Source organism: Vombatus ursinus, unplaced genomic scaffold (assembly GCF_900497805.2).
Source record: "Vombatus ursinus unplaced genomic scaffold, bare-nosed wombat genome assembly UNPS02004833.1, whole genome shotgun sequence".
Lineage (NCBI taxonomy): Eukaryota > Metazoa > Chordata > Mammalia > Diprotodontia > Vombatidae > Vombatus > Vombatus ursinus.
In genome coordinates this window covers 1-27,364 of record NW_020944611.1, presented here as the reverse complement: position 1 = coordinate 27,364, position 27,364 = coordinate 1, and the positions used below count along the sequence as shown (strand labels likewise).

The window sequence follows — 27,364 nt, the reverse complement described above, 5'->3', positions numbered from 1 at the left end:
TCACAATTTGCATGCAGGTCTGGGAGGCAGGGAGTGAATCTGCTGGTCCATGAGGGACTGGGCACCATCATCATGACTCGCTTCAACATCCCCCATCCCCCTTTAACATACGTACATACATACATATATATAGATATAGAGAAAAAGAGAGAGAATAGGTCAAGGAAATCACCAATAGGAAGATGACAGGTCAGAAAACATCTTATCATTGTTTATAATATATCATTGAGAAAACTCACTAAAGGATACCAGAAATAAAATAAGGTGCCTGGGTAACCACAAAAAAAAAAAAGATGAATTGGTAGTGGTTTTAAAAATTGAGAAATCCATCAGTGGAAGAAATTAGGTACATGGCAAACAGAAGAAAATGAACCCAGGAGTTCTATGTTTGATGAACCTCAAATCCTCAGCTATTGGTGCAAGGACTCACTATTCTATGAAAACTACTGGAAAAACTGGGAATCAGTCTGGCAGAAATCAGGTGTAGACCAACACTTCACATCATATACCAAAATAAGCTCCAAATAGATACAAGACAAATATGAAAGATCGTATCACAAATAAATGAAAGATTTACAAAGCACTTTATATCCTCCATTTCTTTGGATTATTATGAGGTTAGAAGAGGAAGTATCCCATTTTATAGATGTGAAAACTAATTATAGGAGAAGATGAGTGACTTTCCCAGGGTCATGCAGCTAATGAATGTTGAGGGTAGGATTTGAAGCCAGGTCTTTCTAACTACACGTACAGTCCCCTGTACGTGACTCCATGCCATTAAAAGTGTGTGTGTGTGTGTGTGTGTGTGTGTGTGTATGTGTGTGTGTGTGAGCAATACAGTCAGTCAGTGAGTCAACGATCATTGTTAAGCATCCACTATGAACTAAGCACTGTGCTAAATTCTAAGGATACAAAGAAAGGCAAAATACAGTCCCTGCCCTCAAGCATCCCACAGTTTAGTAGAGGAGACAAGTTGCCAACAGCAATGTACAAACAATACACAGAATAAATTGGAGATAAGGGACAGAAGAACAGGCAGAGAAATTAAACAGGACCAGGAAAAGCTTCATGCAAAAGGTAAAATGTTATCTCAGACTTGAAGGAAGCCAGAGGTGCAAGACAGAGAGGAGGAAGAAGAGAATTACAAGCATGGGGCATGGCCACTGGAAGAGCCCAGTCTCCACATGGAACAGCAAGGGGACTGTATTTCAGGATCATAGAGTGTGTGGAGTGGTGCAAAGTGTAAGAAGACTGTATTAGTTAGGAAGGGTCCAGGTTGGGAAGGGATTTGAATGCTAAATAAGGATTTTAAATTTGATCCTGGAGGTGATAGGAAGTGATTGGACCTCACTGAGCAGGCCAGGGCAAGGGGTTAACATAGTCAGACCTATGATTATAGAAAATAACTTTGTCAGCTGAATGAAGGGTGAATTGGACAGGGGAGAGACTTGAGGCAGGGAGATCAAATAATAATGATAATTATAATACCCAGTATTATATAGTGCTTTAAGGGTCGTAAAGAATTTTTAAAATATGTGATTTGATCCTCACAACAACCTTGGGAGGAAAGTACAGGTGGTGAAACTAAGGCAGACAGCAGATAAATGACTTGTCCAGGGACACATGGCTAGTAAATGTCCACGGCCTGATTTGAACTTGGATATTGCTGACTCCAGGTCCAGTTCACTATCCTTCAGCCCTCCTAGATGCCTCTGTACTAGAAAGTCATTTGATAGTCCTGGTGAAAGGTGATGGTGATGAGGGTCTGAACTAGCTGGTGGCTACATGAGGAGAGAAGGAGCACATCTAAAGAGCTGTGTGACACTGGACAAGTAAATGAACTTGTCTGAGCCTTGATCTCTGCATTTGTGAAACACCTGTCCCAATTGCCTGGCAGGGTTATTGTTTAAACCTGGGGATTGGGAGGGGGGGAGGTTGATACCAAGCCATGATTACTCCAGAGCGGCTTTTGGAGAGAAGTCTGGGGCTTCCTAGGCTTAGAAGAGATTTAAACCTCCCCAGCCTCTCTCTCTTTCTCTGTAAAGTGAACACAGGAGAACTCTGAGGTCCCATCCTGCTCTCCATCTAGAACCCAATGATGCCATGATGCCATGACAATCTGTCCCTCAGGAGCCTTCACCCATTAGTCCCAGGTCTGCCTTTTGGAGACCCATGGATGAACTCTAGAAGCATCTGTCACATGGCAGCTCTTCAGATCTTTAATGACAGCAGCCCTATCCTACCCCATGGCTTAAAAACCTGAGGGGAGTGGGAGGAGTTGTCTGTCAGGCAGGGTGGCCAAAAGGGCTGCTTGTTTCAGCCTCTGGTCCTCACTTTCCCTCCTCCAAGACTTGTCTTCACCAGGATAAGAGCTCCATTTCATTCAGGGTTTCCTCCCCCTTTGACGTGGTTTCTGGATGCTTTGGGATGCTGGTCACCAACCCCTGGAGCTGGAGTTCTTCACTCTTTTTGAGTCTTGGCTCTCCTAGGTAATAGTCTAGGGAAGCTTATGGAGCCCTCCCTTCTCAGAATCTTATTCTGAGGTGTGTGAAATAAAATACCTAGGAATAAAATGCAAAGGAAGTGAAGTGTATTGAAATGCAGGTATCAAAACACTGAAAAGCCAAGTTAAAGGACCCCAGGTTAAGAACCTTTTCAAGACCTGCTTCACTTTATATAGAACTGGACATGATACTGCAGAACATGGTCTGATCAAGACACCAGAAAAGGAGGCTCTTAGCTTCCTCCAACTGCAGCTGCATGCTGTGCTTCTTTGCTTTGCCTCTGCTACCCACTGTTGATGCTCATTGACTTTGAGGTCCACTAAGATGACCAGGTCCTTTTTTAAGCCAAATCTCTTCTCATTTTTATTTTCTTTTTTAGGGAATTGTGGTTAAGTGACTTGCCCAGGGTCACACAGCTAGTAAGTGTCAAGTGTGTGGTCTGAGGCCGGATTTGAACTCGGGTCCTCCTGACTTCAGGGTCACTGCTCTATCCACTACACCACGTAGCTACCACAGCAAATAGTGAGTCCTTACCCCAGTATTTGGAATTCTTAGGTTTTATTTTTTTAGTTTTTATTTTTGGCTAGGCAATGGGGTTAAGTGACCTGCCCAAGGTCACACAGGTAGTAAGTATTAGGTGTCTGAGGCCGGATTTGAACTCAGGTCCTTCTGAATCCAGGGCTGGTGCTTTATCCACTGCACCACCTAGCTGCCCAAGCCAAATCTCTTCTAAGTTGTACTTGTGCAGCTTATTTTTTAGAGCAAGGGTTATAAGACTTTAGATTGATATCTCTTGATTTTATACTTTTAAATTAGACTGACTATTCTTTGAGCCCATGGAAGTCTGCTTGAATTTGGTTGTCATCCAACATATTAACCACCTCACCTAGTTTTATGTCCATTGCAAACTTGTCTAATCTTTACCCATAAAGAGACTGCACGAGGCAAGGCTGAGGACAGAGCCCTGTGACTTGGCATTGGAAACCCTCCCAGAAGTGAAGTCTGATCTACAGCCTATGTGGGTGCTGAAATGAGGCAGGTATCATTTCAGGCAAGGACCATGTTTACAACAGAGTTCTGCATGCCTGGTCAAAGGTAAACATTAATCTGTAGACTTAGATCTGCTTGGAGACAAAAACTCTTCCAGAGTTTGGGGAAAGAGAAGAGATTTTTCTTTATTTCCAAGATGAAGGCTCATATTTTTCTCTCCTTCTATTGGGGAGTAGGAAGCCTCTTCTTCTTGACATTCTGGGGCATGGCTGAAAGTGAGAAACTCCTGGTTTTCCCTCAAGATGGAAGTCACTGGCTCAGCATGCGGGATGTGATTGAAGAGCTCAGTAAGAAGGGGCATGAAATTGTGGTCCTGGTGCCTGAAGTCAATTTGCTCCTTAAAGAATCAAAATTCTACAGAAGAAAACTCTACCCAGTCTCCTACTCCCAGGCTGAACTGGAGAAGCGTTTCCAGACATTTGGCCACAATCTCTTTGCAGAGAGATCTCTCCTGAGCACAGCCTGGGCTGAGTACTGGAATATCCGGCTTGTCATCGACATGTACTTCCTCAACTGTGACAGCCTGCTGAAGGACCATGAGACCATCAGATACCTCGAAGAAAGACAATTTGATACCCTCTTCACAGACCCTGCCTTGCCATGTGGGATGATCCTGGCTGAGCATCTCTCCATACCTTCTGTATACTTTTTCCGAGGCTTTCCTTGTGCTTTGGAGCACACGATGAGCAGGACCCCCAACCCTGTGTCTACCATCCCCAGATGCTACACTGCCTTTTCTGACCAGATGACCTTCTACCAGAGGGTGATCAATTTCCTGGTGAGTTATTTAGAGACACTTCTCTTCAAGGACTTGTACACAAAATACCTAGAGATTGCTGCTGACTTCCTAAAGAAAGAGGTGACCCTGCCAAGCCTCTATGGACAAGGATCCATTTGGCTGTTGAGATACGATTTTGTGTTTGAGTATCCTAGGCCCATCATGCCCAACATGGCCTTCATTGGAGGAATAAACTGCAAACCAAGGAAAAGACTACAACAGGTTTGTGATTTTAGCTTTCTTGGGCTCTTCTATCTCTTCACGCTGCCTAGGACCTGGCCTGTGATGGATGTCTGGTCAGTGCTTGCTGGCTGGAACTGACATGCATTGAAATGAATCAGTAGATTGTGCCATTCCCCATCACTGATTCAGCCAATCACACTGTTGCTGTTCTGAACAGAGAAAATCCTGGTCCCCTAAATTTGTGGATGTCTGCTGACCCAGAGGAAAAGACTGACTGACTGTATTCCAATAGAGAAGGGGGTGGCATTTCCAACTAAGCAAACAGCCGGGACATTCACTGAGTGGAGTGAGCAATCAGGAAGGAAGGAAGGAAGGAAGCAAGAAAGGAGGGAAAGAAGGAAGAAAAGAAACAAAGGAAGGAAGGATGTAACAAATTAAGGAAGGAAGAGAGTGAGGGAGGGAGGAATAGAGTAGCAAGAACCCTGGATTTGAAGGCAGAGCACTCAGGTTCACATTCCAATCTCTGCTACACACTAGCTGAGTGACCTGAGGAAGTCACATTTCCCTCCTTGTTCTCGTTTTCCTTATGTGCCAAATGAGGCACTTGGACTCGGTGGTCTCCAGTTCTCCTAACTCTCCTTACAGCTACTCTCTTAGCATCTCTAACCTAGTTTCTAATCTCAGCTCTGCTACTTTCTGAGTGATCTTGGATAAGTCAATTCTCTCAGGGACTCAGTTTTCTCGTCTATATAATGAGGGGATTGGACTAGATTATTCATTCCAACTCTAGATAAATGATCTTTGGAGAAAAGGTTTGTGTTGAGAAGAACAGGAGAGGGGCAGCTAGGTGGCATAGTGGATAGAGCACTGGCCCTGAAGTCAGGAGGACATGAGTTCAAATCCAGTCTCAGACCAAATGCTTGACACATTCTAGCTGTGTGACCTTGGGCAAGTCACTTAACCCTGATTGCCTCACCAAAAAAAAAAGAGAGAGAGAGAAGAACAGGAGATAAATTTAGGCAGGCAAAATGGGACCAATCTTCAAAGTTTAGAACAGAAAGAATTTTTTCATATATTTTTATTTATTTGTTAAATAGTTACCAATTACATGTTAGCAAAATCTTAAACATTTTTTTCTAAAATTTTATGTTCCAAGTTCTTTCCCTTCCTCTCACCCTTTGAGAAGTCAAGCAATATGATAGCAGGTATACATGTGAAGTAATGGAAAAAAGTATTTCCATATTAGCCATCTTGCAAAAGAAAATCCACAAAAAAAAAACACAAGAGATAAAGACAGTAAAAAAAATGTTTCAATCAGCATTCAAAGTTCAAGATCAGAAAAAAAATCTTCCAGCAGATCTTATAGAACTTCAGGTTTTTCAGATGAGGCCACTGAGAGCTAGATATATTCAGTGACTTACCCAAGATCACAAAGTGTGTGGGGGACCATTTTCTGAGCCTCTGTCCAGGGCTCCCTCTGTTTATTATACTACAGTCACTGTGGGGGAGGGGCGATGAGAATGTAGAAGAATGTAGAATGTATTTATCATGGCACCTCATGTGATGAAGGAGTGGAGTGGCCAGTCAGTAGCTTGTAGATTGTTCATTCATCCAAATAGTATTTACTAAAGCTCTACCCTATACAAGGCATTGTCTTGGGCTCTTGAGGTGATGTCAGGTCAGATCAGGAAGCATTTATTAAGTGCCTAATGTATGTCAGACCCTGTGCAAAGTGCTGGACATGCAGAGAAAGACAAAAGGACAGTCCCTGCCTTCTAGGAGCTCACAGTCTAACAAGGGGATCAAGCATGGAAACAAGTCTATACAAAAAAGTATCGACAGGAGAAAATGAAGAACGTCAACAGACGGAAGGCAGTGACAGGAAGGGCTTCTTGTAGAAATGAGTACTCTATGGGAGACCTGAAGGTAGGCAAAGGAGCCAGGAGACAGAGAGAAGGAGGGAGAGAATTCCAGGCATGGAGGGTAGGCAGCCACGAAAATTGCCCAGAGTCCAGAGATGAATGGTCACATGGGCAGAAGAGCCAGGACACCAGTGTCACTGGGCTCCAGGGTAGTTGGGTGGGGAGTTGGATAACATAGTTTTAGGAGGGCATTGGTTAACAAGTTCGAGATCTTCTCCCCAAAAAAAGCAGTTGATGACAGCCTTGACTAGGTTGGAGGCTCTGTGAGTGGAGAAAAGGCAAGAGATATGACAGATGATGTGAACGTAGACTCAATGAGACATGGGAAGTGACTGGAGAATGGGGATGAAGAAAAGGAAAGACCCAACCCAAGGTTGTGAATCCTGGTGACTAGAAGGTTGGGAGTGCCATCAACAGAAATGGAAAGGTTGGGTGAAGAGGAGTGGGAAGTTGGGGAAATCAGACCGATTTGTGTTTCAATTACAATGCCAATTCAATTCACCAAACAGCTCTGGAGTAATGATTTAAGACAGAGAGGCGGTGTTGCCAAGATGATAGAGGGGTGGCCATGGAGTGAGGAAGATAAGGGTCCAAGTGTCCCTCTGACCCAATGAATTACACCTCAGGGCCTGTTTCTGACCAAGAAGGCAGGAATGTTAGTATGAGCAGACAGGAAGGGGAGGAGACACTGGGGCCCTATGACCACATCAACTTCTCTTTATGTAACATAAAGAGGTATAATCTGACACACGCTGTAGACTTGTGAGAGCAGGTTACAGAGAGTTCTGAGGAAGGAGAAGGGGATCCCCTCCATTAGGACCTTACAACTGAACATTAGATGGCTCAAGAGGTCTTGGGATCTTCCAAGAAGAGGAAGCTAGAGAGGAAGGTGGAGAATCAGAGCAGTGCAGAAAATGGGAGGCAGAAATCCAAGGAAGAAGGAGGAGACACCAGTGTCCACTGCAGCAGAAAAGTCAGGTCAGACAGCAACAGAAAGCACCTCATAAGTGAATAAATAATAGGGCATCAGGGAGGAAATTCAATCTGGTGCGGATCATTCATTAATGGAAAATGGGCAGATAAAGGAGGAGAAGAAAGTTGGCAATGAGAGTAGGCAGCCAAGTTTCTGGGCAAGTCCCTTCTCTTCTCTTGGCCACAGTTTTCTCTTCAGTAAAATGGGGAATTGGAGGTGATGACTTACAAATTCCCTTTCATGTCAAAATTTGGGAGGCTGTAATCCTGACATACAAATGTTGTCAAAATAGTTTTGCTCTGAGTACTTTTGGTCCAGAGGAAGAGAGATAAATGAAGAGGGAGAGAGAGAGATTGAAATTTCTTTTAATATTTAATCTAAGGAAGTTAATCATATATGTGAAGGGCCAAAAGTTCAGTCTCTCTTCCAATTACCTTTTCTTTTGTTAAATTTATTACTTCCATGACCAGGCAAAGATAAGGCACAGAGCTGTCAAGACAGGGACCAGAGCAGACTTTCCAGATCCTGCTCCCTCTCAGGGCTTCTGGACAGATGGCCACAGGGCTTCAATGTTGGCCCTGGGCTCTGGTGTGTCTGACTTTCTGTGCTGCCTGCGTCAGCTTTGCCAAAGGGGCAAAGCTGCTGGTGATACCCATGGATGGCAGCCACTGGCTCAGCATGCTTGAAGTGGTCCAGGAGCTCAGTTTGAGAGGCCATGAGAGTGTCGTCCTGGCACCAGAGCTGTCCCTGCGCATCAGGGAAGGACAGTACTATGCTTTGAGGACCTTTCCAGTCACTTTCAATAAGGACCGTTTTCATGAGTTAACCGGGTCTCATTTCCAATGGTCGTTTGACCAGAAACCTTTTCTGAAGAGATTCCTTGACATTGCTATACTCTTTAAGATGATGAGTGACATGTACTTTAGTTTTTGTAAGGACCTGGTCTATAACAAGGAACTGATGAAGTCCCTGGAAGAGGCCCACTATGATGCTGTTTTCAACGATCCTGTTTCTCCTTGTGGAGCCCTGGTGGCACAGTATCTGTCCATTCCAGTTGTTTATTTCTTGAGAGGAGTCCCCTGTGGTTTAGATGTTGAAAGCACTCAGTGCCCTGATCCATCATCCTATGTCCCCAAATTCACAACAGAAAACACAGACCGGATGACATTCCTACAACGGGTCAAGAACATTCTGTATCCTTTGCTCCAGAATATGGTGTGCCAAATCTACCAGAAACCCTATGAAATCCTGGCTTCAGAACTCCTTCAGAGAGACATGAGTATAGTGGATATTCTGAGCTATGGATCTGTGTGGCTTATGAGGACAGACTTTGTGATGGATTACCCTAAACCAATCATGCCAAACATGGTCTTTATTGGGGGCATCAACTGTGCCAGTGTCAAGCAGCTCTCCCAGGTTGGTATGTGATACCTTAGCCCACATTACAGGTGCCACTCATTGGTTTAAGTAGAGCCTCTTGTTTCTAAGAGAAAATCTGGCTACATTTTGAAGTAGTCCCCAAACTTTTGGTGACACAGGGTGTGCCAGAAAAAGATTGTCTTATAAGTTTTTTGACATATTCTGAATTAGGCAGAACTGTGGGGTTGGCTTGAGGCAGAGGCATATATCTGAATGGTTTTGTTTGCAAATTCTTTTACTTTTTTGCTTTTTTTTTGATGAGGCAATCAGGGTTAAGTGACTTGCCCAAGGTCACACAGTTAGTAAGTGTCATGTGTCTGAGGCCGGATTTAAACTCAGGGCCTACTAACTCCAAGGCTAGAGTGCTATCCACCGAGCCACCTAGCTGCCGCACAGATTCTTTTTGGCATGATTTCTTTGTGTTCTCACTGCCCCCTAGTTATCTAGTCTTTCAGGTCCATAGGACTCAGGAGACCTGGCTCTGCCACTGACCAACTGTGTGGACATGGGGAAAGGGGTCTGATTTCTTTGCAGTTTATTTTCCTCTTTAGTCCAATAAGGGAACTGTAATACACATGCTTGGGCTTCTTAAATGAGTCTTTGGGTCCTTGGTAATCAGTTCACAGGCTCATAGACACACCTCAGAGACCTTCTAGTCCCTCACCTCATTTTACATATGGTGAGAGGCAATCTGGTTTAGTACATAGAACACTGGACTTGAAGTCAGGAACAGTTGGATTCAAATATTTTCTCTCCATGTGTGATGCTGGGAAAGCCACTTACTGGACAGAGATCCCCACTCTCTAGGCATTAGTTTGGTCATCTGAAAAACGATCCTCGAGTCAGTGACTTCTAAGGTCTCTTCAGTTTCTAAAGCTATGAGCCTATAGAACTGAGGGCAGCTAGATAACACAGTGGACAGAGTGCCATGTGATGAGAACCTTGACTAGGTTGGAGGCTCTGTGAATGGAGAAAACTGAAGGGATATGACAGAAGAGACGAACATTGACTCAATAAGACATGGGAAGTGAAAGGAGACTGGGGTTGAAGCAGAGGAAAGACCCAATTCAAGGTTGTGAATCCAGGTGACTCGAAGGCTGGGGTTGCCATCCACAGAAATGGAAGGGTTTGGGTGAAGAGGAGTGGGAGGTTGGGGAAAATACACTGATTTGTGTTTCAATCACAAATCTCAATTCAATTCAACAAATACTTCTGGAGAAATGATTTAAGAAAGAAAGGCAGTGTGGTGTAGATGATAGAGAGGTGGTCTTGGAGTTAGGAAGATGAGGGTTCAAGTCGTCCTCTGACCCAGAGGATTACACATCAGGGACTCTTTCTGACCAAGAAGGCTGAAGTGTCAGTTGGAACAGACAGGAAGAGTAGGAGACACTTGGCTCCTATGACCACATGATATTCTCTTTATTATACATGAGCAGGTATGATCTGACACACACTATAGACTTTGGGAGACCTGACAGATAGTGGTGGCCATCTCGTGGACAGAGGGAAATGATTAACCAATGAACTTCTTATCATTTCATGACCCTGATGAAAGGTTTCTTTTTTGTTGTTGTTGTTTTGTAATCAGTATTCCAGAGTTCTTTGGGGTGGGAATTTGCTCCACCCAAATAATTGACAATTCTTCCTTCACTCTTGGCCTAAATAACTGTTCCAGGCACTGAGTCATTAAGTGACGGGCCATTATTATCTGCTTCCTACCTGCCAGGCACTCTGCTGTGCTCCAGGACACACAAAAAGGCAAAAATTACCTCTGCCCTTCAGAACTGACACTCTAATGGAATGAGATAGTGAGCAAATAATGAGGCACATTCCAGATGGATGCAACTGATGGAAGTTAATGGGAGAGAGGAAGGATTCATAGTTGGGGAGCAGAGGAAAGCCCCCTGAAGCAGCTGAAGTATAAACTGAGACCTGAGGGATGCCAGGAAAACCAAGGTTCTAACAGGAGACCTTCCCCAGGAATAGTGATGAAGACTGTGCTCTGTGCTATTGCATAGGCTGTTGGGGAGGGAGGCCATCCACTGAAGACAGCTGCACTGAGGTCCTTGATTCATGAAAACTGATTTAGAATCTTCTTCATTCAGAAAAGGATGCAGTGGTCATTATTCTCAAGGGTTTGTCTCATCAACTTGTTGGAAAAACACTTTCCAAATACCATTTCCTAGCAAACCCCCTTCATGGTTCTTCTTCTACTTCTGAAGGCCCATTGAGTGATGTGCCTGAACCATGTGAAAGCCATAGAGGCTGGGGGGTCATCAGAGTGAGATAGGTGTGTGTGTGTGTGTGTGTGTGTGTGTGTGTGAGTGTGTTTGTGTGTCTATATGTCTGTGTGTCTGTGTCTGTGGGAAGGAGAGTGAGTGGGGGATGGAAAAAAATTATGTGAGATAATGAGGCAGGGGAGTGAACAACCATCCACATTCATAGTAACACATAAACAATGTATTCTATGACATTATCAGAGTATCACAATATAGTATAGAAAGTATAGACAACATATTATTATCACATACATGTCAATTATGTTTGTTGTAACATGGCATAAGAGTAAGAGAGCTAGATTAAGAGATAGGAGACCCAAGTTTGAATCTGAATTCTGCTTTTCCTGGGGGCCTCAGCATCTTAACCTGGAGAGCAGCTGGGGCATAGCAGCCCAGGAACCAAAGAACAACGGGAAGGAGAGAGATTCATCTTCTCTTTTATTGACTCATCTTTTTTTTTTATGAAAACCAGTAATAGGACAGGGCAGAAAGCTCATGCAACCAAACTTCCCCAGGTTCTGTTAGGAGAGGGAGAAGGTCCCAGATTAGGAGAGGGATGGTTCTGCTTTGTCCTGCCCTCTCAGACCACATCTGGGGGGTTAGGTGGAGTTTTGGATGACATAGTTTGAGGAGGGCATTGGTCAAGGTCGAGATCTTCCCAAAAAAATGCAGATGATGACAGCCTTGACTAGGTTGGAGGCTCTGTGAGTGGAGAAAAAGCAAGAGATATGACAGATGATATGAACTTAGACTCAATAAGGTATGGGAAGTGACTAGAAAATGCGGATGAAGAAAAGGAAAGACCCAACCCAAGGTTGTGAATCTAGATGACTGGAAGACTGAGGGTGCCATGAACAGAAATGGAATAATTTGGGTGAAAAGGAGTAGGAAGTTGGGGAAAATACTTTGATTTGTGTTTCAATTGCAATGTTATTTAGCAAACACTTCTGGAATAATGATTTAAGACAGAGAGGCAGTGTGGCAGATATGATAGAGGGATGGCCACAGAGTGAGGAAGATGAGGGTCCAAGTGTTCCTCTGACCCAATGAATTGCACATCAGGGCCTGTTTCTCACCTGGAAGGCCAAAATGTTAGTATGAGAAGACACGAAGGGGAGGAGACACTGGGGTCCTATGATCACATCATCTTCTCTTTATGATACATAAGCAGGTATGATCTGACACACACTGTAGACTTGGGAGAGCAGGTTACAAAGAGTTCTGAGGAAGGAGAGGGAGATCCCCTCCCTTAGGACCTTACAACTGAACATTAGATGGCTCAAGAGGCCTTGGGGTCTTCCAAGAATGAAACTCAGACAGAAAGCCAAAGAGGAAACTGGAGAGGAAGGAGAAGAATCAGAGCAATGAAGAAAATGGGAGGCAGAAATCCAAGGAAGAAGGAGGAGACACCAGTGTCCAGTGTAGCAGAAAAGTCAGGTCAGATGGCAACCAAAACCATATCAAAGGGGAATAAGTAAAAAGTCAACAGGGAGAAAATTCAATCTGGTGCAGACCACTCATTAGTGGAAAATGGGCAGATAAGGAAGGAAAAGAAAGTTGGAAATAAGAGTGGGCAGCCAACTTGCTGGGCAAGTCCCTTCCATTCTCTTGGCCTCAATTTTCTATTATGTAAAATGGCAAAATTGGATGAGATGACTTCTAAATCCCATTCAACCTCAAAATTTGGGAGGCTTGATCCTGATGTACACGTGCTGTCAAGGCAGTTTTGCTCTGAGTATGTTTTTTGGTCTAGGGGAGGAGAGATCAGTGCAGAGGGAAAGAGATATATTGACATTTCTTTTAATGTTTAATCTGAAGAATTCAATCATATATGTGAAGAACCAGAAATTCAATCTCTCTTCCAATTACCTTTTTCTCACAAAATTTGTTGTTTCCATAATGAAGCAAATATGAGGCACAGGGCTATCAAAACTGCCAAGTAGGGACGGGGAACAGAACCGAGTTTACAGACCCTGCTCTTTCTGAGGGATCCCAGACTTACAGAGATGGCCACAGGGCTCCAACCTTGGCCCTGGGCTCTAGTTGGACTGGCTTTCTGTGCTGCCTGCCTGGGCTTTGTCAAAGGGGGGAAGCTGCTGGTGATCCCCTTCAATGACAGGCATGGTCTCAGCATTGGTGAAGTTGTCCAGGAGCCAAATCTGAGAGTCCATGAAAGTGTCATGCTGGCACCAGAGCTGTCCAAGCACAGCAGGGAAGCATAATGCTACACTTTAATGACCTTTCCAGTCACTTTCAGCAAGGACCATTTTCAAGAGCTAATGAGGTCTCTCTTTCATTTGTTTTTTGACCCAAAACCTTGTCTGAAGAGAATTTTTGATGTTGCTGTTGTCTGTAAAATGGTCAGTGACATGTACTTTAGCTTTTATTCAGACTTAGCCTACAACAACAGACTGATAAAGTTCCTTGAAGAGGCCCACTATGATGCTGTTTTAACCAATCTCATTTTTGCCTGTGGAGCTCTGGTGGCACAGTATCTGTCCATCCCAACTGTTTATTTCTTGCCAGGACTCCCCTGTGGTTTAGATGCTGCAAGAACTCAGTGCCCCGACCCATCTTCCTATATGCCCACATTGGGCACAGAAAACACAGACCAGATGACATTCCTACAGCAGGTAAAGAACATTCTTTACCCTTTGCCTCTGAACATGGTATACCATATGTTATATTCACCATTTGCAAGGCTGGCTTCAGAATTCCTTCAGAGAGACATGAGTATAGTGGATATCCTGAGCCATTGACCTGTGTGGCTTGTGAGGACAGACTTTGTAATGGATTACCCTAAACCAATCATGCCAAACATGGTCTTCAATGGGGGTATCAACTGTGCCAGTGCCCAGCAGCTCTCTCAGGTTGGTATGTGATACTTTAGCCAACATTGCAGGTGCCACCCAGTGGGTTAATTAGAGCATCTTGCTCCGAAGAGAAAATCTGGCTGCATTTTATTTAGTCCCCAAACTTTTAGTGACCCAGGGTGTGACGACAAGAACATTGCCTTAGAAGTTTTATGATATTTTCTGAATTAGGCAGAACCGTAGATTTGGCTTCAGGCAGAAGGATATGTCTGAGTGCCTCTGTTTGCAAACACTTTTTGCCATACTTTCTTTGTATTCTCTTTACCCCTGGTTCTATAGTCTCCAGTCAGGTCCTTAGGAATCAGGTGACCCAACTCTGCCACTGACCAACTGTGTGGCCATGGGGAAAGGGGTCTGACTTCTTTGCAGTTTATTTTCCTATTTAGTCCAATAAAGGAGATGTAATACACAGACTTGGGCTTCTTAAATGAGTCTTGGGTTCTTGGTCATTGGCTCACAGACTCATAGGCACACCTCAGAGACCTTCTAGTCCCTCCCCTCATTTTACAAATGGTGAGAGGCAATCTAGTTTGGTGGATAGAAGACTGGGCTTAAAGTTAGGAAGACTTGGTTTCAAACATTTTCTCTCTCTGTGATGCTGGAAAAGCCACTTACTGGACAGACATGCCAAGTCTTTAGCCATCAGATTCATCATCTGTAAAATGAGCTTGGACTCAGTGACTTTTAAGATCTCTTCAATTTTTAAATCTATGAGCCTTTAGAATTGAAGGCAGTTAGATAGCACAGTGGACAGAGTGCCAGATCTGGATTCAGGAAGACTCATCTTACCAGCTGGGTGAGTCACTGCACCCTGTTTGCCTCAGTTTCCTCATCTGTAAAATGAGCTCAAGAAGAAAAAGGCAACAATTCATTATCATTCCTAATAAAGCCCCAAATGTTGTCATGAAGAGTGAGACACAAATAAAAAATGACTGAATAACTACAACAACAAAATACAATTCAAATTCAGGGAATTTCAATGACTTGCCACCAGTCACGGAAGTAGGAAGCCTTAGAGGCAGGTCCTCATGATGAACATATATTTTCTTTTTAAAAAATATATAAAAATATTTTGTTTTTACCCAAGTTATATGTTAAGAAATTTTCAACATTTTCTTTTTATTCTGAGTTCCAGATTCTCTCCCTCCCTCCCCTCCCTGAGACAGTAAGTAATCCGATGTAGGTTATACACACATAATCAGGTAAGACATTTCCATATTAGCCATTTTACATGAGAAGCTTCTTCCCAGCCTGTCCCTCCTCATAAGTGTTTTACTTCTGATCACAGCCTCTCCCCAATCCAACCTCCCTTTTATCACTCCTCCATTCTCTTATTCCCATCCTTTTTTACTTCCTTATAAGGTAAAATAGATTTCTGTATCTAGCCGAGTGGAGTGTGTGCTTTATTTCCTCTTTGAGCTAATTCTGATGACAGGAAAGTTTAAGCTTTGCCCACCACCATCCCTATCTTCCCCTCCATTATAATAGCTCTTTCATGCCTCTTTTATGCGAGATAATCTGCCCTGTTCTATCTTCCTTCTCATCTTCTTCTTCCAGTGCAATCTTCTTTCTCACCCTTTTGTGCTGGTTTTGGGGGGACCATCCCATCAACGGCACCTTGTAACTGCACCCTTTGTCTATGTGTACTCCCTACTAGTTGACCTTTTATAATAAAGTTCTTAAGGGTTACAAATATTATCTTGCCATATAAACTGTTTAACCTTATTGATTCTCTTATATTTTCTCTTTCTTGTTTCTTTTTTCTCTTGTTATGTTTCCCTTGAGTCCTGTATTTGGAGATCAATTTTTTTTTTGTTCAGTTCTGGTCTTTTCATTAAGAATATTTGAAAGTTCTCTATTTTGTTAAATATCCATTTTCTTCCCTGAAGGATTATATTCCATTTCAACAGCAAGACCCTGAACACATATTTTCTTTTTGAAAATGTCAACTTTATTGATATTTCCTTCTGATACTACAAATATGAATTTTTAAAAGGATGCATGTGACAGTGATCACTTTGGTCCCACTGCCTGAAGGCCAGCTGGGTCACATCTGACCCCTCTTTAAGGGTGGGGGATTAGGGAGATCTAGGCTCTTGGCAAATGGCACTAGCTCCCATCAATGATGTTCACCCCAGCATAGCCACTAAGAGACAGATTAGCTTTTACAAACCAAAGCACAATCACAAATATACAAAGTTACTCCCCCAATTCATGGGACTAAATCCTCCCCACACTGTACCACCTTAGTCTCTGGGAAGGGAAGGGAGATTAGGTTCCCAGCTTAGTTCAGTTCCTATGGAACCTAGTCCCAAGTTCAAGTCCAACCCCTCACCTTGGACTCATGTTCTGGGCACCCTCACTAATTTGACCTTCCCTGCCCAGCTGGCTAGCTGCAATATTTGGGGGATGAAAATAAGTAGTTCTCTGTATTTTCCTTCCAGACTTCTTCAGTGTCTCAATTCATTTTTTAAGGTTTTTATTGATGTTTTGTTTTTACATTACATTTATAGGTTACTCCTACTTTATGAGAGGTCTCTTGTAACAAAACAAAAGAGTTAAGTGAAACATATATTATATAGTAGTCCAATCTGAAAATGCGTACATTTCACATCTTTAGCAACTACCTCACTTCTCTATTTTAAAAAAATCAACAGAAGTTTATTTTCTCTCTCTCCCACATTCCACACCATTGGAAAAAAAGAAAAACAGATAAAATATCTTGTAACAAATAATCACAGACAAGTAAGACAAATTCCCTTTATAGCTGTATTTTAAAATAGCTATGTCTCACTCTGCACTCTGGATCCATCCCTTTTCTATGACGGATAGCATGTTTCATCGTCAGTCCTCTGGAACCACGAACATCCATTCTATTGATCATAGTTCTTATGACTTACAAAGTTGTTTGTTTTAAAGTGTTTTGATCATATAAATTATTCTACTGGTACTGCTCATTTTATTCTTGACCAGTCTATAGAGGTCATCAAAACTACTTTTTAATACTACTGATGTCATAGCATCAATTGTTCTTCTGACTCCACTCATTTCACTCTGCATTTATTCATAGGAGCCCTTCTAATTCTTTTTAAAATCCTCTATTTCTTCCTTTTGTATGGCGTGATAGTATTCCCTCACATTTTGATGCCACAGCTTAGTCAAACATTCCTTTATGAGGTGGAGTTCTAGCTTTGGCCAACACAAAAAAGAGCTGCTAAACTTATTTTTCTATATGAAGCATCTTTTCTTCTTTCTTTAATCTCTTTTGGGCACAGGCCTAGCAGTGGCATAATTGGGTCAAATTGTACACCAGTTGTGTATAATTCCAAATGACTTTCCATAGCTGTACCCACTCACAGGTTGTCAGTTGATTTAGTGAATCAATGAATATTTACTATATGCAAGTTACCATCCACAGAAAAAAAATTAAACTATTTCTATCCTCAAGTACTTTAAATTCTACAAGGGATTCAGTAGAGCCTGACTTCCCTCATCTAGGATAAATATTTAGAGATTCTGTTGACATATTTGAAATCTAAAATATGTCACATCCAAATTGGTTTGTAAAAGATTGGGCAACATAACTTCTAAAGTCCCGTCTAGCTTCTTTGGTTTTTTACTTTGCATGAATATTGAGTGGCCAGTAAAAGAAAACTTCATGAAACAGTTACAAATTCTCTTTCCAATATTTAAGGAAGTGAACTTTCTAAGATGCAGCCTGAAACTTCCTAAGCCATTCTGATTGTGTTGCTCTTCAAAGCACAATTGCAAGGGAAGGGGGTGTCCTAGTTAGGTTCAGGACCCTGGACAACAATCCAGTCTTTAGGCTTCCTTCTATCCATTCTGTGTGCATATTTCGCAGGCCCATCCCTACAGTGAAACAGGGAAGCAGTTTATCTGAGGAGCAGAAGTGGTTGACTCTAGGAGAAAGAATAGCAACCCCAGAAGTTTATCCAGAAAGAGCAGGAGAATGGCTATAAGTCAAGAAGTCCACAAGCACGTCATAAGCCCGTGTGCCTTTTGCCTGTGCTGAAATCAAGACTCAAGTATTATTCTTCACTGAATTATTTCTATTTGGCCGACCATGTATATGTCTGTTGAGTCTAAGGTACATTCATTACTGATTTTGCAAGGAATTCGCTCTTCCTTATAATGAATATTTCTGAACATTTCCATAAAAGAGTGCACAACAGGGTTCCACCCCTGTCTCAGCCCCTGAACCTTAAATGTCTATGCAGTGTCAGACAGCCAACAAACATATATTAGAATTTACTCTCAATTGGGCACTATGCCAGGGCTGGGGGTACAAAGGAGGGCAAAATCCAGCTGCTGCCCTCAAGAAGTTCAAATTATAATGAGGGGGGCAGTGTGTATGTAACTGAGTATATACAAGATATCTACAGAGGACATGGAAGATAATCTAAGAGGGGAAAGTACAGGTGCACAAAGGTCAGAGCTTGGTCATTAACAGTGGCCAAAGCAGAATTTGCATAGAGTTCATCATCTCAGCTTTCACATCTTGTGTAATAAAGGTCAGGGAAGGTTGCTGGGTCTGGGGACTAAACCAGATGCCTTGATGACTTCCAGGGAGGATTCCCTCAAAAATAATTTGCCATAGCTGCTGACTTTTTCTATTGGGCAACTGAGATATCCCTCAATCATCCCCCTTTCATAGCCCTAAAGGGCTCAGAGTTAGTTAGGAATTTGCCAGAGTAGAAGGAGCCCTGGCTTTGAGATGAGTCATAAAACCTGGCTTCAAATCCTGCCTTGGTTACTTGCTGCCTGTGTGACATTTAACAAATCCCTTAACCTCCCTGGGTCTCAGTTTTCTCATCTTTAAATGACCAGTTTGGATTAGGTTCCTGCTCCCTCAAGACCTATGATTCCATGATCCCATCCCAAGCCAAAGAGGTCAGAAAATGAGATCCATTGGTGGCCCAGAGGAGAAAAAGAGACCTGTGGTCAGGAAGAAAGAGACATTCACCCCTCTTTAATCTTTAATCTAAAAAGATTAATCATATATGTAACAAACCAAAAGTTCAGCCTCTCTTCCAATTATCTTTCATTTCATTGATTTATCCCACAATAGCCAGATAAGGATAAAGCATAAAACTGCCAGGTTGTGAAAGAGAACAGAGCAGAGTTTACAGACCCTACTCTTTCTTAGACATCCTGGACTTTGTGGACATGGTGACAGGGCTCCGATCTCTGTCCTGGTCCCTGGTGGGGCTGGCTTTCTGTGTTGCTTGCCTGGGCTTTGCCAAAGCTGGGAAACTGCTGGCTATCCCTGTGGATGGCAGCCACTGGTTTAGCATGCGTGAAGTGATCCAGGAGCTCAAACTGAGAGGCCATGAAACTGTTGTTCTGGCACCAGAGCTGTCCATGCACATCAGAGAGGGGCCATTCTACACTTTGAAGACCTTTCCAGTCACTTTCAGCAAAGACCAGTTTCGTAATATGCAGAAAAATCCCTATTTACTCTTTGAAACAGCACCTGTTCTGAAACGATTCTTCGACATGGCTGGAGGCGTGAAGGATTTTGCTGACATGCAATTTGGCTTTTGTACTGACTTAGTATCTAATAAGGAACTGATGAAATCCCTGGAGCAGGCCCACTATGATGCTGTTTTAACTGATCCTGTGGTTCCTTGTGGAGCTATCCTGGCTCAGCATCTCTCTGTTCCAGCTGTGTATTTCTTCCGGGGAATCCCATGTGATTTCACAGCTGAAGGCACTCGGTGTCCTGATCCATCCTCCTATATTCCAAGGATGTTCACTGAGAACACTGACCACATGACTTTCCTGCAGCGGGTAAAGAACATTTTGTATATTTTGCCCCAGTCTGTGGCATGCCATGTGTTTTTTTCACCTTTTGCAAGATTGGCTTCAGAACTCCTTCAGAGAGACATGAGCATAGTGGATGTTCTGAGCCATGGATCTGTGTGGCTTATGAGGTCAGACTTTCTGCTGGATTACCCCAGGCCAATTATGCCAAATACAATCTTCATTGGAGGCATGAACTGTGCCAATACCAAGCAGCTCTCACAGGTTGGTATGTGACATGTAACAAGCGATCATGTTAGTTAGCACCTTTTGATTAAATGAGAGGATACTAATTTTCATTTTTAGCATGTGGTTTTTAAGAGGAAAATCTTGTTAATTTTTTGTTTTCTTAATAATATTCTATTTTCCACAATTACATGTAAAGATAATTTTTAATATTCATTTTTTTAAAGTTTTGAGCTCCAAATTCTATCCCTCCCTCCCTTGCCTGCCCCTCCCTGGGATGGTAATCAATCTGATAAAGATTATGTGTTTGCAATCATGTAAAACATTTTCATATTAGTCATTTTATGCAAGAAAATTAGACAGGAGGGAAGTAAGGAAGGAAAATATTGTGCTTTCGTCTTTATTCAGACACCATCGGTTTTTTCTCTGAAGGTAGATAGTATTTTTCATCATGACTCCTTTGGATCACTGTGTTACTGAGAATAGCTGAATCATTCACAGTTATTCATTGTAAAATATTGCTGTTACTATGCATAATGTTCTGCTGATTCTGCTCATTTCACTGTATCAGTAAATCTGGTTACATTTTAATGAATCTCCTAGGCAGATGGTCCAATGTGGTCCTAGACCTGTAGAGATGGACTGGGGAGAGATAAATGTATGATTGGGTTTTTTCTCACAAATCTTTCTTCATAGTGATTTCTTTGTGTCTTCCTTTCCTCTAATTCTCCAGTCTTCCAGGACATTAGGAATCATGAAATTTGCGTTCTTGTCTTGGTTCTGCCACTGACAGAAAGTCCTCTTCTCATAATGACTTGACTTCTTTTGGGTTTGTTTTCCTCTCTAGTTAAAGAAAGGAGATGTATGACATAAACCCAAGCTTCTTAAGTGATTCTTTGGGTCTTTGGGCATAGGCTCACAGGTTTATAGATTGAAGCGACAATCTAGTCCAATCTATCATCTTACAAATGATGAGAGGGAAGTTGGTTTGGTGGATAGAACATTGGACTTGGAAGCATGAAGACCTGGATTTTAAATTCCACCTCAAATATTTGCTCATTGTGTGATTCTGGGAAAGCCACTTCACTTGTCTAAGATTTATATTCATCATCTATGAAGTAATTTTGAATCAATTACCACTATGGGCCTTCAAACTCTTAATTTATGAGCCCATGAAATCAAGGCTCAGGGAATTTAAGTGACTCACCACAGGTCGTGTAAGTAGCAAGCCTCAGAAACAGGTGCCTCATGAGGAACAAGTTTCCTTTTTTTAATCAACATTATTTCTTTTTCCTCCATTAAATACTAAACATGAATTTAAAGTGTTCATTCAACATTTCAACAAAGATTTATTATATGCAAGGTATTGAGGATGCATAGAGCTTGCCTTCGTGGTGCTTACCTTCAAAAGAGTATTCCATGAAGCTAGACCCTTCCTTGTCCTGGATCCACATTTGGAGCTTCTATGGAAACAGTTGAAACCCCAAATTTACCGTATCAAGTTAGGTTGAGAAAGTCTGGACAATGCTTTCTATAAAGTCTGTTTCAGTTGCCATGATATCTCAGTTTGAATTCATGTGGAGAGCAGTAAGTGAATGAGTGTTGGCCTTTAGTTGAATCTTACTAAGAAGAATTTGTCAGACAGGCACACACTCTCCCCAATATTTAGGGATTTATATTTCCTTATTAATAGCCTGGGGTCTGTAAGCAATTCTGAATGTGTTACCCTCCAAGGCAGAGATGCAGGAGATGGGGTAGTGTTCAGGTTGTGGTCAGGACCCTGGACAGCTGCCAACTCTCTTCTTCCTCAACTTTTATCTCTTCTAGGTGGACATTACCCTCAGCTTTGCCCAAAGTGAAATAAAAGAATTACTTACTTGGGGAGGTTGCAGAGGTTATTGTGATCAAGGAGTGTATGGAGAAGAATTAGGACAATGATGTAGAAAGAAACATTATTCCCTCCATAAGGGGGAGCCCCTGTAGCATTTGCCAAAGCCTGTGCAGAAGGAAACACTTATTTATTCACATATGATTATTTGTTTATGTATTTACTGAATCTGAGAAATGTTTGTCATGGATGTTGTAAGAAATAGATTTTTTCTTGTAAGTAAAACTTCTGAACATTCATATAAAAGACTAAACAGTACTGTCCTCCATCTCTGCCTCTCAATTTTCTAGGCAATGTCTGCCAGTCCACAAGTATCAATGAAATGCCTACTATACCAGGTGCTGCACTAGGTGCTGTAGATACAAAGACAAACGTGTGTATGTGTGTGGGGGTGGGGGAAGAGGGAGTGATAGAGACAGAGAGGAGAGAGAGAGGAGTGAGAGACAGAGAAGGTGATAGAGAGACTTAGAGAGAGAGGAGAGAGTTAAGAGAGAGAGAGTGAGAAGACAGAGTGAGAGAGAGAGAGAGAAGGCAGAGAGTGAGAGAGAGAGAAAAAAACAGACAGAGAGAGTATGTGAGAGAGTAGGGGTGGGGAGAGTGAAGAGCCATCCACACACATAGTAACACATAAACAACTGGCCACAGAAAACACAGACCAGATGACTTTCCTACAGCTGGTAAAGAATATTCTATCCTGGGGCAGCTAGGTGGCACAGAGTTCTGGCCTTGGAGTCAGGAGGACTTGAGTTCAAATCCGGCCTCAGACACTTGCCACTTATTAGCTGTGTGGCCCTGGGCAAGTCACTTAACCCCAATTGCCTCACCAAAAAAAAATGCAAAAAAAGAAAATATTTTATCCCCTTGGTACTAGAAAGGGGTGTGCCATATTCTACGTTCAACTTTCATAAGCCTGGCTTCAGAACTCCTTCAAAGAGACATGAGTATAGTGGATGTCCTGAGCCATGGATCTGTGTGGCTTATGAGGATGGACTTTGTTATGGATTACACTAAACCGATCATGCCAAACATGATCTTCATTGGGGGCATCACCTGTGCCAGTGCCCAGTAGCTCTCTCAGGTTGGTATGTGGTACATTAGCCAACATCGCGGGTGCCACGCAGTAGGCTAAATTGAGCATGTTGTTTTTATGAGAAAATCTTACTGTATACTTAATGAGCCCCCAAAGGTAAGATGATCCAGAGTGGTCCCAGAAAATCATTCTAAGTTGTATAGAGACTAATTAGATATAATGCTTGAGATGGGAATAGTTTGCCTGAAAACCTTTTTGCAATGATTTCTTTTTTTTTTCATTGATTTTACTACCCAAGTCTTTTGTGTGATATGAAACCAAGAGAGCTGGATCTAGTCTGGGATCTGCTACTGTCTAGCTGTGTGACCTTAAGCAAGTGAGTTTACTTTGCTAAGTCAGACCCTTCTCACTGCAAAAGTGAACCCCTTCCATCGTGTCTCCTGCAGCCTCTCCCTGACTATTGGCTATTTCACTACTACCTACTCTTGCTCATCTCTTGCCCTTCTTCAAAATATCCTCATTGGATCTATCTGTCCTTGAGGACAATTGTCCTACTTTTCTCAGGGTTTTAGGGGGCTAAACTCCTTGAGAAGGTCATCCACAATGTATGTTTGCACTTCCTTTCTGCTCCCTCTTCTCTTAGCTCTGCAGTCTGTTTTCTCACTGCATCTTTCAACCCAAACCAACCTCTCCATAGTTACCGATGAACCGATAATGGCCAAATCCAATGGCGTTTTCTCAATCCCCATCCTTCTTGACCTCCATGCAGTCTTGGACTTTGTCAGTCACCTTCTCCTCCTTCCTGCTCTCTCTAGGTTTTCATTACCCCTGCCCTCCTGGTTCTCCTCTGTACCTGACTGCTCCTTCTCAGTCTCCTCTGCTGGATCATTGTCCATGTCATGCCCATTTATCATGGGTGTCCCATGAGACTCTGTCCAGAGCTCTTTTCTCCTATTCTATTTCACTTCATGATCTCATCATTTCCCATGGTTCCAGACATTATCGCTATGCTGGTGACTCTCATATTATCCAGCCTTAATGTCTCTGCTGACCTCCAGTTTCACATCTCTAACTGCCTGTTGGGCATATCAAACTGGATGTCTTACAGACATCTTAAATTCAACATGTCCCAAACTGAATGCCCCATCTGTGCCTCCAAAGCATTCTCTCCTCCTAACTTTCCTGTTACTCTCAAGGGCACTACCATCCTTCCCAGTCCCCCAGGCTCCAAGCTCAGGTGTTATCTTTGAGTGCTCACTCTCTTCCCACCCCACCCACTTATTCAATATGGCTTATGCCAAGAAATGTTGATTTTGTCTCAGTAGTATTCCTCCTCCTATATCACCTTGGTAGTATCTCTCCCCTTCTTCACTCCTCTGACACTGCCACCATCCTGGGGCAGGCCCTCCTCACCTGCCCTCACCCCTGGACTATTGCCATAGCCTAATAGTTGGACTCCTAACAAGTCCCTCCCCATTCCAATCCATCCTTAACTCAGCTGTCAAGCTAATCTCACTAAAGGGCAGGTGGGACCATATCAACCAACACCACCACCACCACCAGCCCTCATGCTGTAATGTCCAGTGGCTCCTTATTACAGGATCAATTAAAAATGTTCTGGTCTTCAAAGACCTTTCTCACTTGTTTCTTCCCCTCACCCTTCCAGCCTTCTTACATATTACACCCCTCTCCCATGCCCTCTTCAACCCAGAGACACCAGACTCTCTGCTCTTCTCCAACAAGGTGCTCTATCTCTTGACTTCCTCTTCACTGACTCACTCCATGCCAGGAGTGCCCCCTCCCTTCTCAGTTTTGCCTTCATTCTGTGACTTCCTTCAGTTCTTAGCTAAAGTAAATCCCACCTTGTGCAGAAAATCTTTTCCAATGCTCCTGAATTCTGCTGCCTTCCATCTGTGGGTTATTTCCAATGTAGCTTGTCTCATTTGTGCATAGTTGTTTGCATATGTCTCCTTCATTAGACTGTGAGCTCAGTGAGGGTAGGGACCATCTTTTGACCTTCTTTGTATATCTAGCATTCAGCACAGTTGAAGAAGACCTTCCTAATCCTGGGAAGTACATTTTTAATCAGATCTGAAGATATGGAGCAGAATCAGTCACACCAATCCGGTTCCTCTGGACTCAGGCCAAAAGACTCAAAGGAGTCTGGAGCCAGGGAGGGAGGCCATTGGGTATAAGCAAGCACACAACTTGGGTGTGAGTCATCCCTCTGCCACTAAGTCACCCCCAAACTAGTACCTCCATTTCCTCTTCTGTGAAATGAGGCCATAGGACACAATGACCTCCTTACCTCCCACCAAGCCTCACCCAGCTCTGAAGGCCTATGACCTTAAGTCAAATGGACAGGTGATCAGTTGCTCTCTGGGTTTGCCCAAGCTCAGACAGTGTCATTGTTATTTTAAAGGTAAGGACCCCAATCTCCTTTGTGTGCTTAGAGGGTAGAGTCTGGTTTTGTTTTTATGTAATGACATCCACCCAACCTGCTAGCACAGGCCCTTCCCTTGGTGCTGCCTTCACACCCACCATTCTCAAATCTCCATCATGCTGGCATACTTCTTCACCAGGTGAGGTGAGAGAACAACTATGATAATAATAAAAGCTCACACCCCAAAGCCCTTTATATACATTGTCTCCTTGGCTCCTCACAACACCATGTGAGGTGGGCGTGATAATTATCTCCATTTGCACAAGAGGAAACAGGCTGAGATAGGTGAAAAGATTTGCCCAAGCTAGTCATTGTCCAACCTTGTGCTCCTGACCCAGGTCCAGCCCTCCAGCCCAGGTGCACCATACCCAGCCACTGGCTGGATGAGACCAGGGGATGGCAGAGACCATCTTGTGGCCAGAGGAAAATGATTAACCAATAAACTTCTTATCATGCCATGACCCTGAGGAAAGGTTTCTTTTTTTTGTTGTTGTAATAAGTACTCCAGATTTCTTTGGAGTGGAAACTCCACCTAAATAATTGGCAATTCCTTCTTCATTCTCAGATTTAGATAACTGTCTTGGGAACTGAGACCTAAGTGACAGGCCATTATTAACTGCTTCCTACATGCCAGGCACTGTGCTGGGATCTGGTACACACAGGAAGGCAAAAATGACCCCTGCCCTTTGGAACAGACGCTCTAGTGGAAGAAGACAGTGTACAAATAACGAGACACATTCAAGATGTGTGCAATTGATGGAAGGTAATGGGAGAGAGGAAGATTTTGTAGCTGGGGAGCAGAGGAAAGCCCCCTGAAGCAGGCGAGTGTGAACTGAGACCTGAGGAATGCCAGGAAAACCAAGGTTCTAACAGAGAGACCTGCCCTGGCAACAGTGATGAAGACTGTGCTCTGAGCTATTCCATCAGACTGAGAGGCAGGTAGGCCATCCACTGAAGACAGCTGCACTGGGCTCCTTGACTCATGAAAATGGGTGTGGAATACTCTTTATTCTGAAGGAGAGACACTGGTCATTATTCCCAAAGGTTCATCTCACTGATTTGGATGCACACTTTCCAAATAGCATTTCCTAGCAAACCCCTTTCATCGTTCTTTCATCTACTTCTGAAGGCCCGATGAATGATGTTCCTCAACCATGTGAAAGCCCACAGAGGCTGGAGGGTCACCAGAGTGAAATGGGTGTGTGTGTGTGTGTGTGTGTGTGTGTGTATGTGTGTGTGTGTGTGACAGAGAGACAGAGAGAATGTGAAAGCATGCGGCAGCGGTTTGAACAGCCATCCACATACATAGAAACACATAAACAATGTATTCTATGGCACATTATCACAGTATAGACAACATATTATTACTACATACATATCTAACCCTAACCCTAACTCTCTGCCTCTAACAGTAACCTTAAATGTTTATTGTAACATGGAAAAACAGAGAGCTAGATTGAAAGACAGGAGACCAGAGGTTGAATCTGCAATGTGCTCCTTGTATGTCTTTGGGCCCTCAGCATCTCATCCTGAAGAGCAGCTGGGAGGGCTGGGGCATGGCAGCCCAGGAACCAAGGAACAAAGGGAAGGAGGAAGATGTATCTTCTCTTACTGACTCATCTTCACTTTTATTTTTACTAAACAAATAATGGTTCAGGCCAGAAAGCTCATGCAATCAATCTTCCTTAAGTTCTGTTAGGAGGAGAAGGAGCTCTCAGACTAGGGGAGGGATGGTTCTGCTCTGTCCTGCCCTATCAGACCACATCTGGGCAGTTGGGTGGGGTTTTGGAAGACATAGTTTTAGGAGGACATTGGTCAACAAGCTGGAGATGTTCCCAAAAAAGGCAAGTGATGAGAGCCTTGACTAGGTTGGAGGCTCTGAGAGTAGAAGAGGCAAGAGATATGACAGATGATGTGAACATAGACTCAGTAAGACATGGGAAGAGACTGGAGCCTAGGAAAGAACAAGAGGAAAGACCGAAGGTTGAGAATTCAGGTGCCTAGAAGGCTGGG

At 43.1% G+C, this 27,364-nt stretch overlaps 1 protein-coding gene across 1 annotated transcript; it reads left to right on the top strand.

The window, feature by feature from the left end:
* Positions 1-3,690: 3,690 nt before the first annotated feature.
* LOC114027944 (UDP-glucuronosyltransferase 1-6-like) lies at positions 3,691-25,782 on the top strand. The gene is made up of 2 exons (XM_027842094.1): positions 3,691-4,554; positions 25,690-25,782. Exons 1-2 carry the CDS (start codon positions 3,691-3,693, stop codon positions 25,780-25,782), a joined length of 957 nt encoding a protein of 318 aa, XP_027697895.1.
* The last annotated feature ends 1,582 nt before the right edge of the window (positions 25,783-27,364 follow it).